General features: G+C 44.6%; 1 protein-coding gene across 15 annotated transcripts in view; it reads right to left on the bottom strand.

Annotated features, from left to right (window-relative positions):
- The window catches only part of CYRIB (CYFIP related Rac1 interactor B), a 131738-nt gene that overhangs the window by 66762 nt on the left and 44206 nt on the right, over positions 1-20770 (bottom strand). For 4 of the 15 annotated variants that reach the window (XM_053929608.2, XM_071222207.1, XM_071222206.1 and 1 more), the window contains one exon: positions 8282-8380. The exons of 4 other annotated variants lie outside the window; for them this stretch is intronic. Coding sequence is in view for 1 of the 11 variants with exons in the window: in XM_053929602.2 (XP_053785577.1) it covers positions 10863-10983; positions 12265-12411 (268 nt within the window). In the remaining 10 variants the exon portion in view is untranslated. Of the gene's footprint in view, positions 1-8281; positions 8381-10141; positions 10357-10862; positions 10984-12264; positions 12470-20770 lie in introns of those variants that run through there. 7 more of the 15 variants (XM_045181437.2, XM_071222209.1, XM_053929602.2 and 4 more) reach the window with 6 other exon arrangements.

Raw genomic sequence — 20770 nt, 5'->3', positions numbered from 1 at the left:
CATCAACTGGTGGATGGATAAATAAAACGTGACATATCCATATAAAGGAATACTACTCAGCAACAAAATAAAACAAATCAGTGATACACTTAACAAGGATGGGACTCACAACATTAAGTGAAGGCAGCCAGACACACACACACACACACACACACACACACACACACACACCCCATACTTGTGTATCATATGACTACGTTTTTAAGAAATGTCCAGAAGGAAAGTCCAGAGAGATAGAAAGTGGCTCCCTGGGGTCGGGGGTGGGAATGAAGATGGAGTATGACAGAGGACAGGAACTTATCGTGTTGATAAACACATTTCAAAACTAGACCACGGTCCAGGAAATTCCTATTCCAGAGATTAAAAAAAGAAAGCAGGATTGTCCAAAGTCTAACCAGGAACTCTCTTTAGACAGAAATCCAGCAAGACCATATCTGAACACAAGGGGCGAAGGCCTGAAGATAAACTCATGTACACTTTAACCCAAGTGAACGGAATAAATGAAGTTGATTTCTCTGTACTTTTGAAAACAACTTGGTAAATATGTTTATGAAACACCAGAATATATTAAATATTTAAATGTATTGACTACAAGCAATGAATAGTTAGTTCCTGGCAGTCTCTTTTCCTGTATTGTCAGCTGTCTTATGAAAAGGTTACTTACAGCTTCCTGTTTACAGAGCATGAGGGAGAGGGTGCATGTGAAAATCAGGTTCAGTCAATTAGTTAACAAGGCTGGATGTGTAACGTAACTTGCTACAAGGGAAAGAACTGCCTGGGATAGATCGTCTTTGCGCACCTGTGCAGCAGCCCTACTTTATGACTTGAGGACAGTGTCCTATAATACTATCAACCAGTTACACATTTTTAAAACCTGTTCATTCGTCTCTTTTTTAAACTTTTTAAACAGATTTTAATCATTTAATTTTAGAGAGGGGAGGGGAGGGAAAAAAGGGGAGAGAAACATCAATGTGTGAGAGAAACATCCATCAGTTGCCTCTCACATGTGCCCCAACTGGGGACTGGCCCACAACCCTGGAATGTGCCCTGCCCAGGAATCGAACTGGAGACCTTTTGCTTTGCAGGATGATGCCCAACCAACTGAGCCACGCTGGTGAGGACCAAAAAAAAACCTGTTCCTTCATCTCTGACTTATGAGGCCCAAATAAGGTTCTAGAGATCTGAGAGAACAGAGGCAGTGAAAGATATGCCACAAAAAGTTCTGCTTCCCCTACCTGGTGTGGCTCCGTGGACTGAGTGCCTGCCTGCGAACCAAAAGGTCACTGATTCGATTTCCCAGTAGGGGGCACTGGAGAGACAACCACACATTGGTGGTTCTCTCCCTTTGTCTCTCTCCCTTCCCCTCTCTCTAAAAATAAATAAATAAACTCCTTTTTAAAAAAAAGTTCTGCTTGTACACCTCACCTAGGAAGAATTTTGAAGCGCTTAAATATTTTTAAATTATGCCCTGGCTGGTGTGGCTCAGTGGATTGAGCACCGGCCTGTGAACCAAAGGGTCACTGGTTCGATTCCCAGTCAGGGCACATGCCTGGGTTGTAGGCCAGGTCTCCAGTATGGGGTGTGCAAGAGGCAACCACACAATGATGTTTCTCTCCCTCTCTTTCTCCTTCCCTTCCCCTCTCTCTAAATATAAATAAATAAAATCTTTAAAAATATATATATTTTTAAATTATTTAAATACATAAGCTAGCTACCTACCCAAACTATACAAATTGAGAATGGTTTTAAAAATGAAATTTGATTTTAAAATAATACACACTACTTTGAAAAATTGCTTATAATGAAAGAACACTGGATATCATCTCAAATGAAGTCCTTACAAGATATATTTAATAAGCTAACAGACTACCAAGAAGGGGCCAATGACACATACCAAAGGCACGACACAGGCCAGTTGTCACCACGACACATACCATAATGGAACTGCACACACCCGTTTCAAAGGGCTGCCAACCCCAAGCTACACAGTTTGACTACTGCTTCAACATGCTGTTCTATAAATAAAAAGAAAAATCTTTAGTTTAACATATTCACATTTTTAACATAGTAAGTTCCAATTATCCAAGACTACTTCCAAAATGCTTCAGCTCTTGACTGAGGCATCAACCTACTTTTACCCACTAGCAACTCAGAACAAGCTCCACCACAGCTAGATTATTTTACACTTTCAAGTCGGTAAACTCATGTTCAGCTTAACTCAAATAAATGGAATAAAAGAAGCTGACTTCTCTGTACTTTAAAAACAACTTGGTAAATATATAACCACAGTACACATTAAATATTTAAGTCAAAACAAGTTCAAATGTAACAAATAATCATTAGCAAGTAAAATTAGCTTTCAAAATAATACTTTTCAAATGCTTGTTTACATAAAAATAACTGGAAGGGAGGAATTAGGTGGTGCTGATAAAATAAGGCCTTACCCCTTAAACATATACATACAAACCTGCCAGTTTAAACCTCCACAACTGTGTTAGCCTCTCTTACTCCCATCTAAGCCTATCTGGTCCCAAGATGTAAAGGAAAAGAAGCCTCACTTTAACATCTTGTGCTTAACATTATTTTGTTAGAACTTGCCAGAATTTTTAGTAGAGAACTTTATGTAGAGTGATATAAACAAAGCAATCTCATACCCTGCAATGCAAGGTAGTTTTCTCATACTTCATTTTAATGTCCCCGAAATTCTTAGAAGAACACATGTGATATTCTTTAAATCAAAACATGTCTGAACATGTTAGTCATTACTTTTTGAATAAATGTTATTAGTTAGTTACCAATTGCCTTGGAGAAAGTTAATCTCAAAATTCCACCAAGGTCTCTACATACAGGTTTGCCCCCAAATTAGATTGAGGACATGAAGACCAGTAATAATATGTACTGTGTTCTTACTACATGCCAAGTACTTTTTTAGAGTCAGATTTATTAAGGTATAATTTACCTATGTTGGGATACAATCCTGCACAGGTCTGTCTTTTTTTAATGTGTTGCAAAGGGTATTGACTGCCCTTTGCTCCGGACTATATTTTCAAGAATATCTACATAGGAAACAGCGTTGAAAGACACAATGTCTCCCTCTGGAGCAAAGGAACAGGCATGCTTACTGTTAGTGTAACAGTGTAACAGTATAAGATATCCTTGAGCGAAGGACAGGCATGCTACTGCTCACTACAAAAGACTTGGGCTCCCTAAACTCGGGGCTGCTCTCCAGTAACAGCCCTCTGTGTATACAAGCATAACCTAAGGATCAGGAAACCAGCACAAATGCTGATACTCTGGCTACTGCTGTTACCGACAGTAGTAAACTGTCCATCTCCTCCATGGAGTCTCATGTCCTCAATATCCATTAAAATGTGGCAGGGTAAATTACTAGCTTACAAGTAGGGTAAGATCTGACATCATCATGGTTCTACACAGTTTTGGCAACAAGGATAGGCTACGGGCAGAGCTACAACTTTCCAGAAAGGAAGGTAAAGGATTCCAAGGGCAGAGCTCTGGAAAATGAGAGACATCCTGGGATGAAAGAGTTATCCTAGTGGTGGGTAGGGAGAAGGAGGGAATAAGGATCCCCCCTGTCCTACCTGTTAATGGACAAGAAGTTAAATTAATGTTTAGAAACTGAGCATTGAGAAATGGGACTGAAATAAGCCACCCAAGTGAACTGCTTGTTCATTCTCCTCTGGGCTGGCAGAGAGATGTGCCATGACACTGGGGCTGGAAGCCCTGTGTCTCCAGGTGAAAGGCAGTGTGGTCCAGACTGCTGAGCCAAAGAATCCCCAAAGCTAAAACAGATAGTGTAAGGAATGACCTTGCTGCCAATATACAGCTTTATATAAATTAGAAGTATTAGAAGTTCTTTCTGTTGAACTACGGGAGAATGACCAAAAGTGACTAATTAACTGGTACGGAATTGCTCTCTCCCTCTGTGCCCCCTTCCCCAACCCTCCCTACTAGCACCTCCAAACTCTTCTGCATTACAGGGAAACATGATAAGGGATCAGGCCGAGGTCTCCCTGACCCCACAAGAGGGACTCCAGGCCATATATACCCCCTGAGGCTGTCCAGGGAACCTTAGAGTGGGACTCAAAAGTTTTAAGGCTCTCTTGGATACGGGAACCCAGGTCATCACCACCCTATCTGCTGCCATGGAAGGAGGGAACATCCAGATTCAGCTAATAGAGTTTGAGCAGGCTTTACAGCAGGAAAGGGAAATGAAGTGACCTGTGGTTGGGGCAATTTGATGCCCTCTTGTTGTTGCCTCTACGTCCTAACGTGTGGCAGGAACTGAAGTGTTATGTGGCTGCAGTTCCTCCCCTGTGAGTGCACAGGGGGTCCTCCCAATTAGGAAGGGCTGCATGTGGAGAAGCACTGGGGCCTCACAACCCTGATGACCCCTTTGGGTTACAAGTCTCTGTGACTCTTAATTCTCCTGATTGGAGCCTCTGACAATGGGAAGAAGTCTGCACCTGGAGGTGGCCCTGGAGCTCTGGGCCCCCCTGACACGGCTACCAGGCACACCCCTTCTGTAAGGCAGCTATTAGCTTGCAAATGGGCTCTTGAGGAAACGGACTGCCTGACTCATGGAAGCCTCAAGAGTCTCCACGGTGATAATTCTACTTGGGGTGGATCAGCTCATACTCAATGACTAATAACCTGGAGACTCAACCAAAAAATGTGTATTTGAGAATACAACTGGCTTTGCCTTAGCCCCAGCAGCATCTCGACAGAACATGAAATAGTAACAGGTCCTTTAGGGGAGACTTAGGCTCTACTCCACCACCAGAAGCAAAGATGCTGGCTCAATGGAGCCCCCAGCCAGTAAATCATTAAATGTTATAGATTTAACATCATCCCTCCATTGTCAATACTCGAGTACTGAAACACTCAATTCTTTCTTAGACTTTATCGGCAGCCTCTTAACTTGCCTACCTGTATTCTACCTTCACCCTCAATGCTTTCTCCAAAAGCTGTCAGAACAATCTTTTGAAAAGATAAACTTGACTATTTCATTCTCTCTCCCCTTAAAAATCCTTTAATGGTTTCCCCACAACACTCAGTAAAAACTGACCTGAACTTGTTAACAGGACTCAAGTAGCCAGCCTTACAGTTGATTCAATGTCTACCTCTTGCCCACCCTACATTACTGGCATACAGAACCAGTATTTGTTCCTAAAATGTGTATGACCTCTTCTATTGCTGGGCTTTTCTGCCTCTCTCTCTTCCCACACTCATGCATTCTCCCCTTTGCCTGACCAACTACTGGTCCACTCTTCAGGTCTTGGTTTGTATGGCGTTACACACACCATGGACTTTTATCCTGACTTGTAAGATTAGGTAACTGTGCAACACACACACACACACACACACACACACAGCACTGAATTCACATTGACTATTTTTCTCTAGCTTCTATTCTACCATAAGGAGGGACACTAAAATTTTATTCACTGTTATATAACCCTGCTTAAGTGCTTGCTACCTATTTGTGTGATTAATAGCAATCACAATATCAAGTACTGTGCCAGGTGTCAAGGAAACAGATAATCAAAACAAAAAAAATTAATGATCACTTCATTTACAAACACCTTAGTTTAGTAAATTATATTCTGTATTCCCCACTACACTGCACTGAAATTAATATACAAGTTCCACAAGAGTGTTGTGAGGCACAGAGCAGCCGTTCCTCTTCCCACTTTAGAGGTAGCCCGAGAATCTGCCCACTCCCAGACAAGAGCAAACCAGAGTTTGGCTCTGTCCATATGCACTACAAGTTTACAATGAGTGGAGTCTCTCAGTAACAGTACAAGTAAACAAACTACAAAAGTCCACTTCGAGACCTAGGAAATCTCAGATTTCATTTAAATTTGTGCCTTTACTTCATTATCACTCTAAGAACAGAGAAATGACATAAATAATCCCCAAATAATAATATCTGGGAATATGTCATAATTTTTCTCATAGCAAGTATTTCCTGAAATTATCTTACCTAAGGTAGTAGTCAGTGTAATTTGGATTATCTGAGAACATGCCAATTTCTGCTAGAAGAAATATTCCAGGCAGACTGAAAGTGTCTGCATCAGTCCATATTTAATATACGCCAGACGTAACACACCAACCAGAATACATGGAGTAAAGATCACTTGCATGAGAGAAAATGACTGTACAGGGCTGAAAGCTTCACAGTGTCGCACACAATAGTGCCATTCAATATTACCTTTTCAAAATAAATTACATAGCTACAAAAATATTCCCATTAGATATTCCACTTAAACAAAATCACCCAGTATCTTTGAAAACAGCCATTCTCACACATGGTACTACCATCAAGCTGTAAGATGTGTCAGAAAAAATGTTCATATTTAAAGAATCAAAATTCTAAGAATGATTTCCTTGTTTAAAGAGCTTTACAAATGTCACTCATTTGCATTCCAATATACTTGCATGAGTGGGTAAGGGGTGAAGCTACAGCCAGTGAGAAAGACATTCTAATCCTGTACGTGCTCAGGAGAGGAGGGAACAAGTGAACATCACCCATCCTGGGTGCCAGCTGAAAAACTTTTGAGATTTGCTGTTTTAAACATGCCTTCTAAATATGTAAAATCAAATACAGGACCTCAAATTAGTACTTTGAAACAGACTTTTAGTAAAGACTACAAGTCACAGAAGTCTGTGTTTAAATGCCAGCCTTCCTCATCCTATTTGGCAGTGCACTTGGACAAGTTACCTAAACTGCCTCAGGCTTTCTTTCCTAATGTTAGTTAGGAACAGGAATTACCCTACACCTCGCAGGGTTAACTTAAAGCGTGTGAAGAATTTAGCATACAGTAGGTGTTCACTATTATAGCATAACCATTAAGAGCTAACACCCAGTCCTATGATGTAGGAGCTGTGCCATCTTAGTGTAGCCTGTCTCCCAGTCTGTGAGATGGGAACACCACCACCTACCTAACAAGGTTGTAGCGAAGATCACACGTCTTAGAACAGCGTCTGGCAGGTAGCAACTACTATGTAAGTGTTAGTTACTTTAGCATCACCATCATTGCCACCACTAACACATTAAGTACCCACTGCCACAGGACTGGATTATGCCTTCCATTCCTGCTACATGAAATATGCCTTGAAAAATTAACCTAATTTAGTAAACTGATCATAATATGCGATGAGTACACACATCCAAGAATTTTTATGCTGACTTTTAGAAACTTTTAATGTACAAGAAATTATCTGAGTTACCTATTGCTCACGAATGCTGACAAGGCCCATATTTGAAACACCCATTCTAAGCGAACAAATCCATTCAATGAACTAAAGCATAACACAAAATGACGCGTCTACTGTACTGTCTCCCCAGATACCGCAGCAGTTTAAATAATCAGACAGAGCAATCCTCAAAATACACAAGCTACTTGAAAAAACTGCAGCTGAGAGCAATGTATTTCTCTAAAACTTTTGCCACATAATTACAAAATGATGTTTGAGTGGAAAACTCTTTGACCTTACCGATAATTTGATTACTCAAAATATTTATTAAGTATCCACTTTTCAACAGGGAGGCACTGTGCTAAACTCTGGTGCAGTAACAGAAAAGGAGAGACCACAAATACCAGTGGGCATAATATAACTAATATTACTACTATTTACACATATTATCACTTTGTTCTCCTTAAACAATGAAAGAGCAAACTACAGGCCCTAGCAATTGAGTGCATCAACACTTAATGAGTTGAGTAACCTCGTGTAAGTGGCAGTCCAGTATTTTCCCCAAGGAGACTAGGAGTAAAATGAAATAAATATCCCTCTAGACTCCTCAATTACTTACTAAGTAAAGGTAAAGGCCCAATTTGATTATGAGCCAAATAATCTCAAGAGTGATGCTACTTAACATAGTTTTTAATCAATTTTTGGAATAATTCAGAGAAATGAATTTTAACTTTCCTTGCGTTCAATGTTACCTGTAATGTATCAGAAATAAACTGCCTTCACTTAGTTCTATTCTGAAATTATATTTTTGCTGGGACCACTACAATCTATTTACTAACCATGCCTCCCTTTGATCAACCACTTTCTTAAGAGAAAAAGATCCAGGGCCTATGTAATTACCAAATAATCTAGAGTTCATACTATATATCCTACATTTTACAAAGCAAACGTTTCCTTTGGGACAGCTACATAACTATTAAAGTTTTAAGGAATTAAAAACTGCTTTGCCAATGAGAGCCTGAATCGAAAGGTCACCGGTTGGATTCCCGGTCAGGGTACACACCTGGGTTGCAGTGCAGGCCAGGTCCCTAGTTGGGGGGCATGCAAGAGGCAGCCGATCCACGTTGATATTCTCTCCCTCTTTCCTTCCCTTCCCTTCTCTCTAAAAATAAATAAATAAAAATACTTAAAAAAAAAAATAAAAACTGCTCTGCCAAAACAATGCAATCTTGACTATGCGCTAAGAAATCTCACTGCTAGAGTGGTCATCCAAAACCTAAACAGTGACGAACGGCCAAGTGCCTCTGTAACACCTAGCTCCCAGAAGTAATACTGCCAGCAACTGCATCGTATTTATTGATAAGCAAGCAGATGTACGTCGGACTAAAAACCTTCCTTGGAGTTCATTATTATGTACTAAGAAAGTCAAGTTAAAAAAAAGTGCTATCACCTCATTTTATGAATGTTCAGCAGGCAGTTTCACTGAACCGCAGCAACACTTTACAAATGGGCTGCAAATACGCCCCAATTATCAAGTTGCGCTAGACACAAAGTTTGTTTCTATTATTAAAGGCAATTAAAAAATTACAAGGACCGGTGTCTTTTTCTTGCGGTACATTAGTCTAAAGTGATTTACAATTAAGTCCCCAAACACCCAAGTGACTGAAATTCCTTCAGCTATATACAACACTTCTCAGGAATGTCAGTCTGCCAGGCTGCAAGACTATGAGAACACGAAATTGACTGACATACATTTTCCACATAAAGATTAAGGAGTAAAAAGACAGTAAACTCAATAAATTTATAGGATGGGAGGAAAAAGTGTAAACAAATTCCAAAAAATCAGCCTTATCCAGAAGGGCACTTTTCGGTACTGCGAGAATCCAGGCAGGTCATCAGTATTTCGCACACCAGGGGACACTAACTGCTGTTGACAGATGAGCAAAAGTCTCCGCAACAAACTGTGTTAACAGGTAATGTTGCAAATCAGCCAGGGAACCCAGCGCGGAGGAATGTGTAGGAGGAGCAGAAAGAGTAACAATCTTCTGACAAATTTCACATCCAGGGAAAATTAATCCATCAGAGATACTCCTCCGGAGGGAAAGGAAAAAAAAAAAAAAAGGAGAGAAGATATGTGGTATGGCCCAGAATAGCCATAAGGAAAACACACACACACACTCACGCAATTGCCACTTCCACTACAGCCTGACAGTCATAGATTTGGGTAATTATAGTAGAAACTGTGTGTTTTGGAAATACACGGAGACCACACCCTGGGACTGGGCATCTGGACTTTAAATGCTGGGAACTCAGAGGTCCGGGCAGTCTGTGTCAGTCGGGAGGTCTGGCCGCACAGGTGGAAGGGGGGGGGGGGGGCAGTGAAGACACCAACTCCGACGCGGGGACGGGGAGGCTGGGCGCCGCCGGGCCGAGGAGTGCGGAGTCCGAGGCGAAGGGGGTGTGGAGCTAGAGACGAGCGCGTGGAGGGAGGGACGAAAGGCGGCCGCACGAAGGGAAGAGAGGTGGGAGCTGGGGGTGGGGGACGCACGTCGACGCGGGCGGGGAGCGGAGAGAGTCGGGGGGCCAAACGCCACGGGCGGCGGCGGGATTTGGGGGTGGGAGAGGGCGGTGAGCTCGTGCGTGGACAGGCGAGTGGAAGGAAGGAACGTACGAATGGGAGATCCGAATGAATGAGTGCGGGGCGAGGCCCGAGCAGCGGGCGCCGGGGCGGCCCGGGGCGTCCGCGAGGTGCAGCCGCAGCTCTGGGGGTGAGCGCCGGGGCGGGCCCACCACGCCGGGAGACGAGGAAGCCCCATTCCGCTGCGGGCCCCGCCGCACCCGCTTCTCCGCCAAAATGGGGCCGGGGCGCTGGCACGCGAGGGGTGAGAGAGAAGCGAGGAAACGGTCACGATAAACCACTCACCCTGCGCTCGAGCCTGCAGGCTCTCCGCCCCGCTCCTCCGCCCTCCTCGAGCAGCAGCGGAGGCTCCTGAGCGGCGCTAGAGGGAGCCCCGGGCCCGGAGCGGGGCAGCGGCGGCGGCCGGACCGGGAGCCCCTCCGCACCTGCCCCTGTGGCGGAGCCGCGACGAGCCAGGCGGCGGCGGCGACAGCGGCTCCGAGCGGGGAGGGCAAGTGACCCGGATGTACAGGGTAACGGCGAGGAGGGGGAGGGGGGAATGCCAGGAAGTGAGGGCGCAGCGGACCTGTCCGGCCGTGCGCATGCGTCGCCAGCCCGCCCCGTAAGGTAAATCCTTTCCCGCCCCCTTCGCCCCGCCCCTCCCGAGAGGGCGGGGCGAGGCCGAAGACAGGTGGTCGGGAGGGAGCCGAGAGGAGAGGAAGGGGGCGCGGCCACCTCCTTACAGCCCCCGCCCTCCTTAAAGGAGCAGCACCTTCGCACAGAGAAGGCATCCGCGTGGGTCTGAGTCTTGCAGCCTTCTCGTTTTATAAATGGAAAACTGAGGTTCAGAGGTGGTGGTGACCTGCCTCAGGTCAGCGAGCTGGGGAACGGCAGGAACAAGAACTCAGGACTCGCAGACCAGGACTCTTCATTGAACCCAGCGAAGTTGTCACAGCCCACTCTTCAACCCCCTCCCCCAAGTCTGGAATGGTGGTGGACATGTCTTCCCCCTCGGCCAGGTACTGACCCTCGTTCGCTCTTCCGGACGCGGCAGAAGCGCTTGGCGTGCTCCGCAGAGCGCAGAGGTGCACCGTTATCGCCTGCGATGGTATCCTGGAGACGCCCTTGGGAGGTGTTAAATGATCAGTCTGGGAACAGAAATCAGGCGCCACTTGAGACTTGTACGGTGCCACGCACAGCTCTTTCAGTTAAATGACACTTGGTTCTGGAGTCTGCTCTATGCAAAAATGTCTGATGGACAGAAAACTTGGAAGTGACAGAGGACACAACCTCTTCGTTTTTCCCTAATCCCCTTTCACTCTTAGTACATAAATACTCCCTCTTCACATACAAAAACAGAACATCCCATTTAGCTAGCTCATCCTAAAGCTGTTAAGAAACACTCTGATTTTTTAATACTAAAGGGTAAGTGATTACAATGTTACTTCTCCTGGGGGTATTTTCAGTTTGCCCAGCTGATCACTACTATAAAGGTAAATAGTTCTACACATTTTGGGTTCAAGGGCCCTACCAAAAACCCCGTAAAAATATGATCTTTTCGCCCCAGGAAAATGCATATATGCACACAAATTTGCATACAATGCCAAGGGATTTATGGATCCAAGAAGCCTATGTATGAAACCCTGATTGTGAACCCTTGTTCCAATCAAATAGGATCCCGGGAACCCTCTGGGCCTTACCATATGTGGCCAAGAAATCACTCCTTGCTCCAAATACAAAAGGGCAGCCTTTACCTTATTTACATAGAGACCAAGTGGTATTGGCCATATACACAGAAATATGTTGACAGTCATGGAGATATTGGGTGTTTTTTTCAAGGCACACTCTAAGGTCAAGAGTTCGAAGCCTCAGACATTTACCATAACATTTTAGGATATCATATTTTAGGATGATTTGGGGGTTCTGTACTATACTGTAATCTTCACCAATTTCAAGTAAACAGAGGGAGCTGATATTTACATTGTAAACACTGGTGCTGATAGAACAGTCTTCACCATCGGAGAACTTTGGTCCATTTGTCTTACCAAAATGTGACAGTGAAACTCGTAAATAACCCTGGTCCGTACAGACCCACTGTCCTCAGTTTGAACCAGAGGAAGAGTTCATACACCTGCACAGCCCCATGAACTCTGAGTAACCAGAGTAACCACACACCTCTAACCCAATCTCCCACCAAGAGAAATCTCTCCCATAGTATCCTCAATACATGAACATACAGCTTAGCTCAGACGTCTACAATTATGGGGAGCTCATCATTACAGTTGTCAACCTCCTCTAATTGTGAGGAGCCTGTTCTTTTACAGTGAGAAGACATCAGGTGCCCAACAATTTTCATTCATTGGTCCTAATTTTATCTCTGGGAGCAATACAGACATGATGTATGATGCTGGTCTTCGGGAGGAACTTACAGCCCAGTAAAAATCATCATCATCCTCCTGCTCTGGCTGGTGTGGCTCAGTGGATTGAGCACCAGTCTGCAAACCAAAAGGATGCTGGTTCGATTCCCAATCAGGGCACATGCCTGGGTAGCAGGCCAGGTCCCCAGTTGTGGGCATGCGTGAGGCAACCGATCGATATTTCTCTCCATTGGTTTCTCCCTCATTTCCCCTCTCTCTGAAAATAAAGGAAAATCTTTTTTTAGAAATCCATTGATGAGTAACAACGGTAAAATAGAATTAGTTCTATGAGGAGTTCCTTTCAGAGGCACCTCTCTCCTTATCAGCCCTAGACCCCTTCCTGGCCTGTGCAAGAACCCATGAGTAAGTTCTACCACTACCTCATGTTAGATGTCCCAAAAGAGGGATAGAAAACAAGACCCTAAGAAAAGTGCTGAATTTTTTCTTCCTGGATCCCTTCTTCACCATTCTCCATTAGTATAATCATATTTTAGCTGAAGCCAAAGCTTTCAAAGTTACATGTTGAAAAAACAAGCAGAAGGATGCAAAAGAGGATGTTTGCATAAGATCACTAGGCTCTCAGTGATGATTTAATCACTGGCTTTTTGGCATCTTTTTGAGTCTTTACAATGAGCCAAGCACAGTACTAAGCCATTGGTTTGCACTTCCTCTCTTGCTTTTGACAACCACCCTATATGGTACTATTATCGTGTCCAGTTTAGAAATGAGGAAACTAAGGCTCAGAATGAGTCAGATCCAGAATTTAGTCCCAATCTGTCAACTCCACAGTTTGTCTGTTTCCTCACTTACACTAACTTCACTCTGTCTGCTTCTGTAAATTTCAGGAAATCCTGAGGCTTTCTTTAAATGCTGTTTTCCTTGAAACATGTTACTTATTACTAAATCAACTTTGAAACACTATAAAGAATCATTTGTTTCACTCAATCACTGATTCATTCAATCAACACACATTTGTGCTCTGCTACTGTGTCCTAAGTAGCATGCTGAGGGTCTAGGATGGAGGACAGTAAGACGTGTGGTCCCTGCCCTGAAAGGGCTCAGAATTTGGTGAGAGGAAGCGCTGTAACCTCACAATGACAGCACAGCCATGACTCATTGTAATTTAGGAGGGCGGAGGAACCGACCAAGTCTCCCTGGGACAGCTGTGAACACCTCAGAGAGGATGAGCTTGGTCTTGAAGAGATGGAGGAAGGACTGAGAAGAAAAGGCAGAAGGGCAGGGGGAGGAGAGTTCGTGATATGCTGGGGGAGTGATGAGATTGTAAAGGATCTCCTCTCACATCACGCCATGGAGTTCAAACTTGCCTCTTGATGGCAACAAGTAAATAGAAGCTTCTAGGCAAGGAAACATAACCAAATGGGTTTTATATCAAGATCACTCTGACCACAGTGTCCAACATGGATTATGATGGGAGAAAGGATGGAGACCAGCAGACCAATGAAGATGTGGGGTCCAGGCGAGAGATACCAAGAGTCTAGTCTAGGAAACTGGCAGTGGAGACGAAGAACGGGTACCAGAATCAAGATCCTTACTGATGCAGAATCTACAGGAGTTTGGGACTGATTGAATCTGGGCAAAGAAGCAGCAGGACCTGTGGGGCATGACCCCAAGGTTCCTAGCTGAGCAGACTAATTGAATGGTGACACCACCCAGTCCGAAGACCTTTACGCAGCTTTCCTTCCTTCTCTCCCCACCTTTCCCACATATATGCACATGGCTTCTATTGGAATCTTCAGATATGTGCAACTATTTCCCAATACTTTTCACATTTCTACAGTCACACTGATCATTTTAATGGCTGCAAAATATTTCACCATGTTGAAATAGTTCAGTTTCCTTCAGTTGCTGAAGGTCCACACCCCACATGCCTGGTTTACTCTGGATTTATTTGGCTCTGGGCATTTTGCAATGAATGAGTTGAGCGAGGAAAGAGAGCTTGTAGGTAAAGGGTGGTGGAAAAATGTGGCCTCAAGGGCTAGTGAATCAGCAACTCTCCTGGAGAGTGTTGGGCGAGTACACTGCAAGTAGAAACTTCAGAGCACTGGAAAAGAACCTACCGACTGTGGGAATCCTGAGGCCGAAATCTCCCTGGGAGCTGGTTGGCATGTCCTAACCCCACTAATCCATTTGTTCACTTATTCACTCAATAAGCAATGCATTCTTGTGAAGCAGAAGGCAACAGAAAACAGCTAAAACTACCTCAAAGCTCTGCATTTAGCCCAGCCAGGGTGTGAAACCTATTAGACAATTTACCCAAGTTATACAACCTCTTAGCACCTCAGTTTTCCCCACAAGTTCATTGTCAGGATTAACTGTGATAACACCTGTAAGATACTTGGGCCACAACTAAACCCACATAAAGTCCAGTCATTATTTTCAGCCTTGCTCCTTCCCTATGCTTCCTTGCCTCCCACCATTTTCTTGAGTTTCTGAGCAAACCCACCAGGCAGCAATCCATGTGCTCGATGACTTCAGAGCTTGACTGAATCTGCCAGAGTGAACCAGAGCCACTCCCTCGATCTCTCTCATTTTCCATCTGTGAAATGGGCATAAGAACCTACTGCAACAGGAAAGAATGTTGCAAAGCACTCATAACTCCTGCACAGGAAAATTCATTCAAAACCCCAAAGTGCAATGCCATTATGAACCATATTACTGCTGTCATTTATAGATGTCATTGTTTTCTTGGTTTCTCCCCATTAAAAAAAAAAAAAAAAGATGAAATTCCCTGAATTGTAATTACTGGGTCAAAGGATCTGAACACTGTTAACAGTTCTTGACTTCTGTTGCCCAATTGCCCTTAGAGAAAACCATAATAGTTGCCGCCATCATGAACTCAAATATACTCTTCAGTATGTTTAAGCATGTTGAACAGTTTTGGCTGCCTATGTACCCAGTCGTAGTCCTCAATCTAACATTTAGGGACTTCTGTCAATCGCTTGCCTCCTCCCTCCTCTTCACCAAATGAATGAATATTGAATCCATGAGGAGAAAGGTGCCTTCCCAAACACTGCCACTACCCCCAGGGGTTCTAAGTTCAGGACTAAGACGGCAGGGTCGTATCTTTCAGATGAGCATCCAGCAGGTGAGGTGAATGCGTGCAGAAGACGACTGGAAAAGGAAGCCTGGGAACCCGGCAGTGAAAGATGGCCTCAGAGCTGTTATGGAAGAAGAACCAAAGTATGGAGCCAACAGCCCACACCCAGCACACTCCTGCTCTTTAGCAAAACATTAACCAGCCTCTCAGGAGCCATCAAGTTGTCCAGATGGTCCTATTACCCCAGAGTTACAAGATCTAGGAGCTTCCATCACATTCCCGAATGTGACACATTTCTCACCCTGGGCAGCACCTGTTTCCCCAGCTCTCCGTGTGACCCGCAGGAAGGAAATATGCTCACACGGCCTCGGGTTTGACTCCTTCCCTGTGTCTCCAATTCGTTTCCCCCTTCCAGCCTCTGCAGGAGGCTGTTTCTCCACCTCCAGGTTCAAGGGCTGCCTCCTGAAAGGGGTCCTCCCTCCCCATCACCCTTCCCAAAGTCAGACCCCACCACCACCACCGCCAACCTCCCTTCAGTTATTTCTTAGTATTCCCTGGCTTTCCTGTATCCTTCACAGCACTTATCACAACCTTTAATTATTTTTATTTTTTAGCTTAAAAATATTTTCCCTACAGAAAGCCACTCACTCAACCAACAGCTCTGTGAAGATGGAGGCCAGACCTGTCTTGCCCATTCCAATACCTGTCACTATGCCCACCCAGCTCCTAGGAGACCCTTAATAATTTTGTGGAATGATTTTTAAGAGAGAGGTTCCTGTCCTCCGTACCATTTTTTACCTAGTTATATGAATAATACAGGTTGATTGGAGAAAAAAGTTGAAAATACAGATAAACAAAAGAAAATATAAATCCTCGTGATTCAACTTCTCACGCCATGTGGATATCCTACCAAATGGTTTTTGTATGTCTCTAGCTATATAAAGATAATGCATATAATTCTATAAAACTGGTTCACATCCTGAATTGGAATTTGCTGCGTTTCAAGTCATGTTCTACCTTAATCACCTTTCCTTAATAAAGGTACTTCAGCTACCTCATTGTTAAAGGCTATATAATACTTCACTAGGTAGCTATACCATAAAAAGCATTTAGCAAATCTCCTAGTGTTAAGCCTAAGGGAGGTTTCTTCAATGTCAATAACAGTAAAATGTTTTAACACAGCACTTCCCTCTTGACAAGCTTCCCATTTTTTTTCTCAGTGTTTGTACTGCTTTAGAGCTGTATTCCCACAGAACTGTACTCCCCACCACCCATTTACCACCTGCAGTTCCGAGAGTACCAAAAGAAAGGCAGAGAGAGAGAGAGAGAGGCAGAGAGAGAAAGAGAGAGAGAGAGAGAGAAGCAAACTGGTGTGCAGCTGAGAAAGCAGAAAAGCTGAAGTATGACAAACCAGGACAACGCCTAGGAGTTCAGTTTGGGAATCTGTGGTTGATACAGGTGACCAAAATAAAGAGCATGTTTTCTGGACAAGATTTTAATGGTAAAAAAGAGGAAAAGACAGACTTTCTGCAGGCCTTCACTCTTCCCTTCCACCCCCTGCCTTCAGGCAAAGTTTTTCCCGAGAGGGACAGCCTGGTCCCTGGGGTTTGCCTAAGTTGTAAGCAGTTTGCAGCCCGAAGCCCATTGTCCCGTTTACAGAGGAGCTGGCTGCAGAAAAATCCAAGAGGGCACGCTCAGGAGGTGCTGCTCTTTCCACAAACAGCTCTTGCAGCCCGTTGTGTGGTTCAGTCACACAGAGGATTACCCCTTTGGCATTTTTGGAGGTAAATCACACCTCTCCAAGGAAGGGCTTCCCACACCCGTCCGGTGAAGCAGGTGGGAACAGCAGACCCCATTCCAGCAGGATGGCTCAGTGTTCCAGGGTGCTGGCCACCTGGACCCACCTGCCCAACCCACTTTGGCATCCATCCGTCTGGAACAAGAGATGCTGCATGTGCGGGCACAGGCCTCCCCTCCCAGGAAGGAGGGAAGTTTGAGCACACCATGTCAGATCCCCCGCTGTGGGAGGCCCCAGGACCCGGTGCGCTCGGTGAGAGAATTATATGGGGATGTCTGCATGTCCTTGAACACTGTGCGTTCCATGAGGGCAGGGCTAGCACAGAGCCTGGCACTAGGCCTGCACCCAACAGTTGCAGCTGGTCAAAGAGATGGCATCAGTCCGGCTTGAGTTAATCCAGGCCTGGGCCTTAACACTAGTCTGAAGCTTCAGTGTGCACACAGCGCTGGAACCAGGGAATCTGGTAGGCAAGCAAGAAGGTGAGATTTAAATCCTCCCCAAAGTAGCCAAAATGCTTAGGTGACTAGCTGTGGGACCCAACTGTTGAAATACAGAGCTTTAGACAGAAAATGGGAATGTCAAACATGAGCTAAGCGTATGGAAAGAGTTTTGAGTTTGGGGGCTGTACAAGAAAAGGTATTGTGTGAGGTTTGGGGGGAAAAAAATCTTTCCAAGAGAAAACCAATATGGTCCAAGGTAAGAAGCTTAACTGGTTTAGCTAGCTTCCTCTCTAAAATCCTGGTGCTGATTTCATGCTACAACACGGGGTGAATGAGAAAGATTTACTCTGTTTTAAAGGACAGAGGGAGGTAGAAAGGACAGCTACCTTGCTCCAGCTCTGGTCTTGTCTGACCCCACAGACACGAATAAAATGTCCACAGGGTCCACTTCAGCATTTATGTAGCATTTTTATTGAACGGCCAGTTGCATTAATGAGGTTCTGAATGAATCGCCTCATTTTAGATGTGAAAGGAACTTCGGAATTCACCTTCAATCCAATGTTTTATGTTTAAGAAAGTGGAGGGCCCAAGAGGGACCCAGAGTGGGGCTCAAAGGAGGACCCCCACCACCACCCGGACTCTGGGTCCCAAGTGTGGGTCACAGGGGTCCCTGTCTACACTGTCAAACAACTACTGAGTTGGTTTCCAAAAGTCCGGATCACCAAGGCGTCAACAGAGTCCTGCAGAAAAATCCCTCCTAGTACACAGTATGCAACATTTAGTATCACGCCTGGTGTGATCTTTCAGGGTAAAGGAGGCTGATGAAAGTATTATGCTTTTCTGGCCCTTCATTACGTACTAATCTCTTCCAAAGTAAAAAAAAAAAAAAAAAAAATTAGGAGACACATGTGCCTAACGATGAAGAAACAAGTGGGAATGCAGGTTTCCTGGGTCGTTGCAATCATCCTGGGGGATGGTTTCTTTCTTGGTACTGATACTAAACTGATTACAGAGTTCCTGTAAATATGTATTACTTCCTGCTGCTGGGCCTTTGCCCACGCCAGTCTGTCTGTTCCGAGCACCCTTGCCAACTCTCTCATACTGCAGGCCACACTCCAACCTACCCCACAACACTCCAGTCAGGCATCTCTATGGACGCTGGATAAGCGTCTCAACATAACGTAGTTCCTGTTTATACCTTACAGCAGGACACGGCCCTGCTCATACATGACAGTCCTTCCAGCATGTGTCCGAAAGACTAGCAATCACACGAGGTTTGTATAGCACCGTGTCCCCCATTGAGGAAAGGGCTACAGACACACAGGTAATGTTTTATTAATTGATTTACCCGGACTCCTTGAAACACATTGAGTGATTCTGATGGATGAATCAACCAACCCAAGATTAATAGCCTGGTTTTCTACACTCATTTCTCCTTCCAAGCCACAGGCCAGAATCAACTCACCCTCGATTTATAACTTTGCAAAGTGTGCTTTTGCATATCGACTCCTGAATCCCCTGTGGTTATTAAAAGGATGGTTGTGTCTGTCAGGATGAGCCAGGTTACACTGTGGTAACAAACAACCCCCAAATCTCAGCCCCAATCAAGACCACAGTGGTCACTCTGGGGTCAACAACATGAGCCCAGCAGCTCCATCTTTCTGGACTTTACCCGACAATCGGGATTCAGCAAGTCTGTAGCTGTCAGCAGGTTAAAAGACACGACCCCTCTTCTGCTTCTCCAACCAGCTGGAGAGCTGTACTGCAGGGCAGTGCAGCAGAGATGTTAGGATGTTTGTGAGACACCCAGGACACCGCCTGGCATACAGGGAAGCAGCCGGAAATGGTACTGACGGCTTGTACCACTGTCATGACCATTATCTCTACTGCTCTTGAAACAATCATGACATTGTTACAATTGTCACAGATCCGTGGTTCCTGGGTTTATCTGCACACTTGAGTCACCTGGAGAGCTTAAGACTACAGAGTTTGTGTCTTAGCCCCCGAGTTGGTGAATTAATTCATCTAGCAGGTAGCCCTCGCATTGGAATTTTAATGATTTGATTTTTTGAGAAATGATTTTTGACAAATCATCTCCTGTTCTGTTGAAGATTATGCCTCCATAGAGTCAGGAGAAAGCCAGGAAATCCAGCCTGTTCGCCCTAGTTTGGGCCGTTTAATCTAGGAATCACCCTGCCTTTCCATAAACTCTTAACCCCAAAAAATGTATTCTGTATTTTGAACATGCGAGTTAACTGGAGCCCAAGGGAAAGCAGCATTGTATAGGATTACATAAGAGTCACTTTAAAACTGAATGGCAGCCTCAGGCAGCAAAGTCAAAAGGAGAGAGACATTTTTGTAAAATTATCTGAATGCAACCTTGTTTTCTGATGCATCAAGCTGACAGTGGTCCTGCTTTTCTCAGAAGCTCATTCAATTATCTGTTGCTTATCTAGACCTGGGAGAGGAGTTTTCCTCTCAGATAGAATTAAAGAGAAAAAGCAGGCAGGATTTCTCTAATAAAACTTGAAATGAAAAGCAGTAACTACTCCCAAGGCCCCGCTTTTTGCTGAGAAGTCATTAGGCAAACCTTTGTAGGGTCTCTGCTAAGCATCTATTTCCTCTACAACCTCACAAAACGGCGAAGGCCAAACGTGATATCCACAGCCTCCGAACACTTTGCTGTCCTCCGAGGTGTGTGACTGCTGGCAAGCAACTTAACCTCTCTGAACTTGTCTCCTAGTCTGTAAGATGGAAATACTTATCTGCTTGAGAGGGACACAAAGAACTGAGAAAACATATGTAAAGTAACTAGCATTCAATAAAGGTAAATGCTCTCCTCTGATCACTGGCAAAATCTCAGGAAGTTCACTAGAACGTGAGCTTTTTAAGAGAAGGGAAAATGCCTACTCCATCTTGCTACATGCAGATCCTAGAGAATGCCCCCTTAGTGACCCCATTCCTTTCTGACCAAGCAGCCTCCTTCAGTCATTAGACCTCATCTCCAATTCCAGGGGTGGGTCCTCAAAGGACTAAACCAATCAATGTTATCCCATTTCCTCTGCTACCATGATTGGTTCAGAGATAGGGGCAAGTCCCAATATTATCCAATCATTGGGAAGCTCAGAGACAGTAGCTCTTTTCCCCAGATGTGAACAAACAAGCATGTGATCTTAGAACTAAGAGCAGCCATACCACCACATTACACAGCTCTCCTCTACA

Source organism: Desmodus rotundus, chromosome 8 (genome assembly GCF_022682495.2).
Source record: "Desmodus rotundus isolate HL8 chromosome 8, HLdesRot8A.1, whole genome shotgun sequence".
Taxonomy (NCBI): domain Eukaryota; kingdom Metazoa; phylum Chordata; class Mammalia; order Chiroptera; family Phyllostomidae; genus Desmodus; species Desmodus rotundus.
Note: the sequence above shows the minus strand (reverse complement) of the source record. Positions and strands in the feature narration are given on the sequence as shown.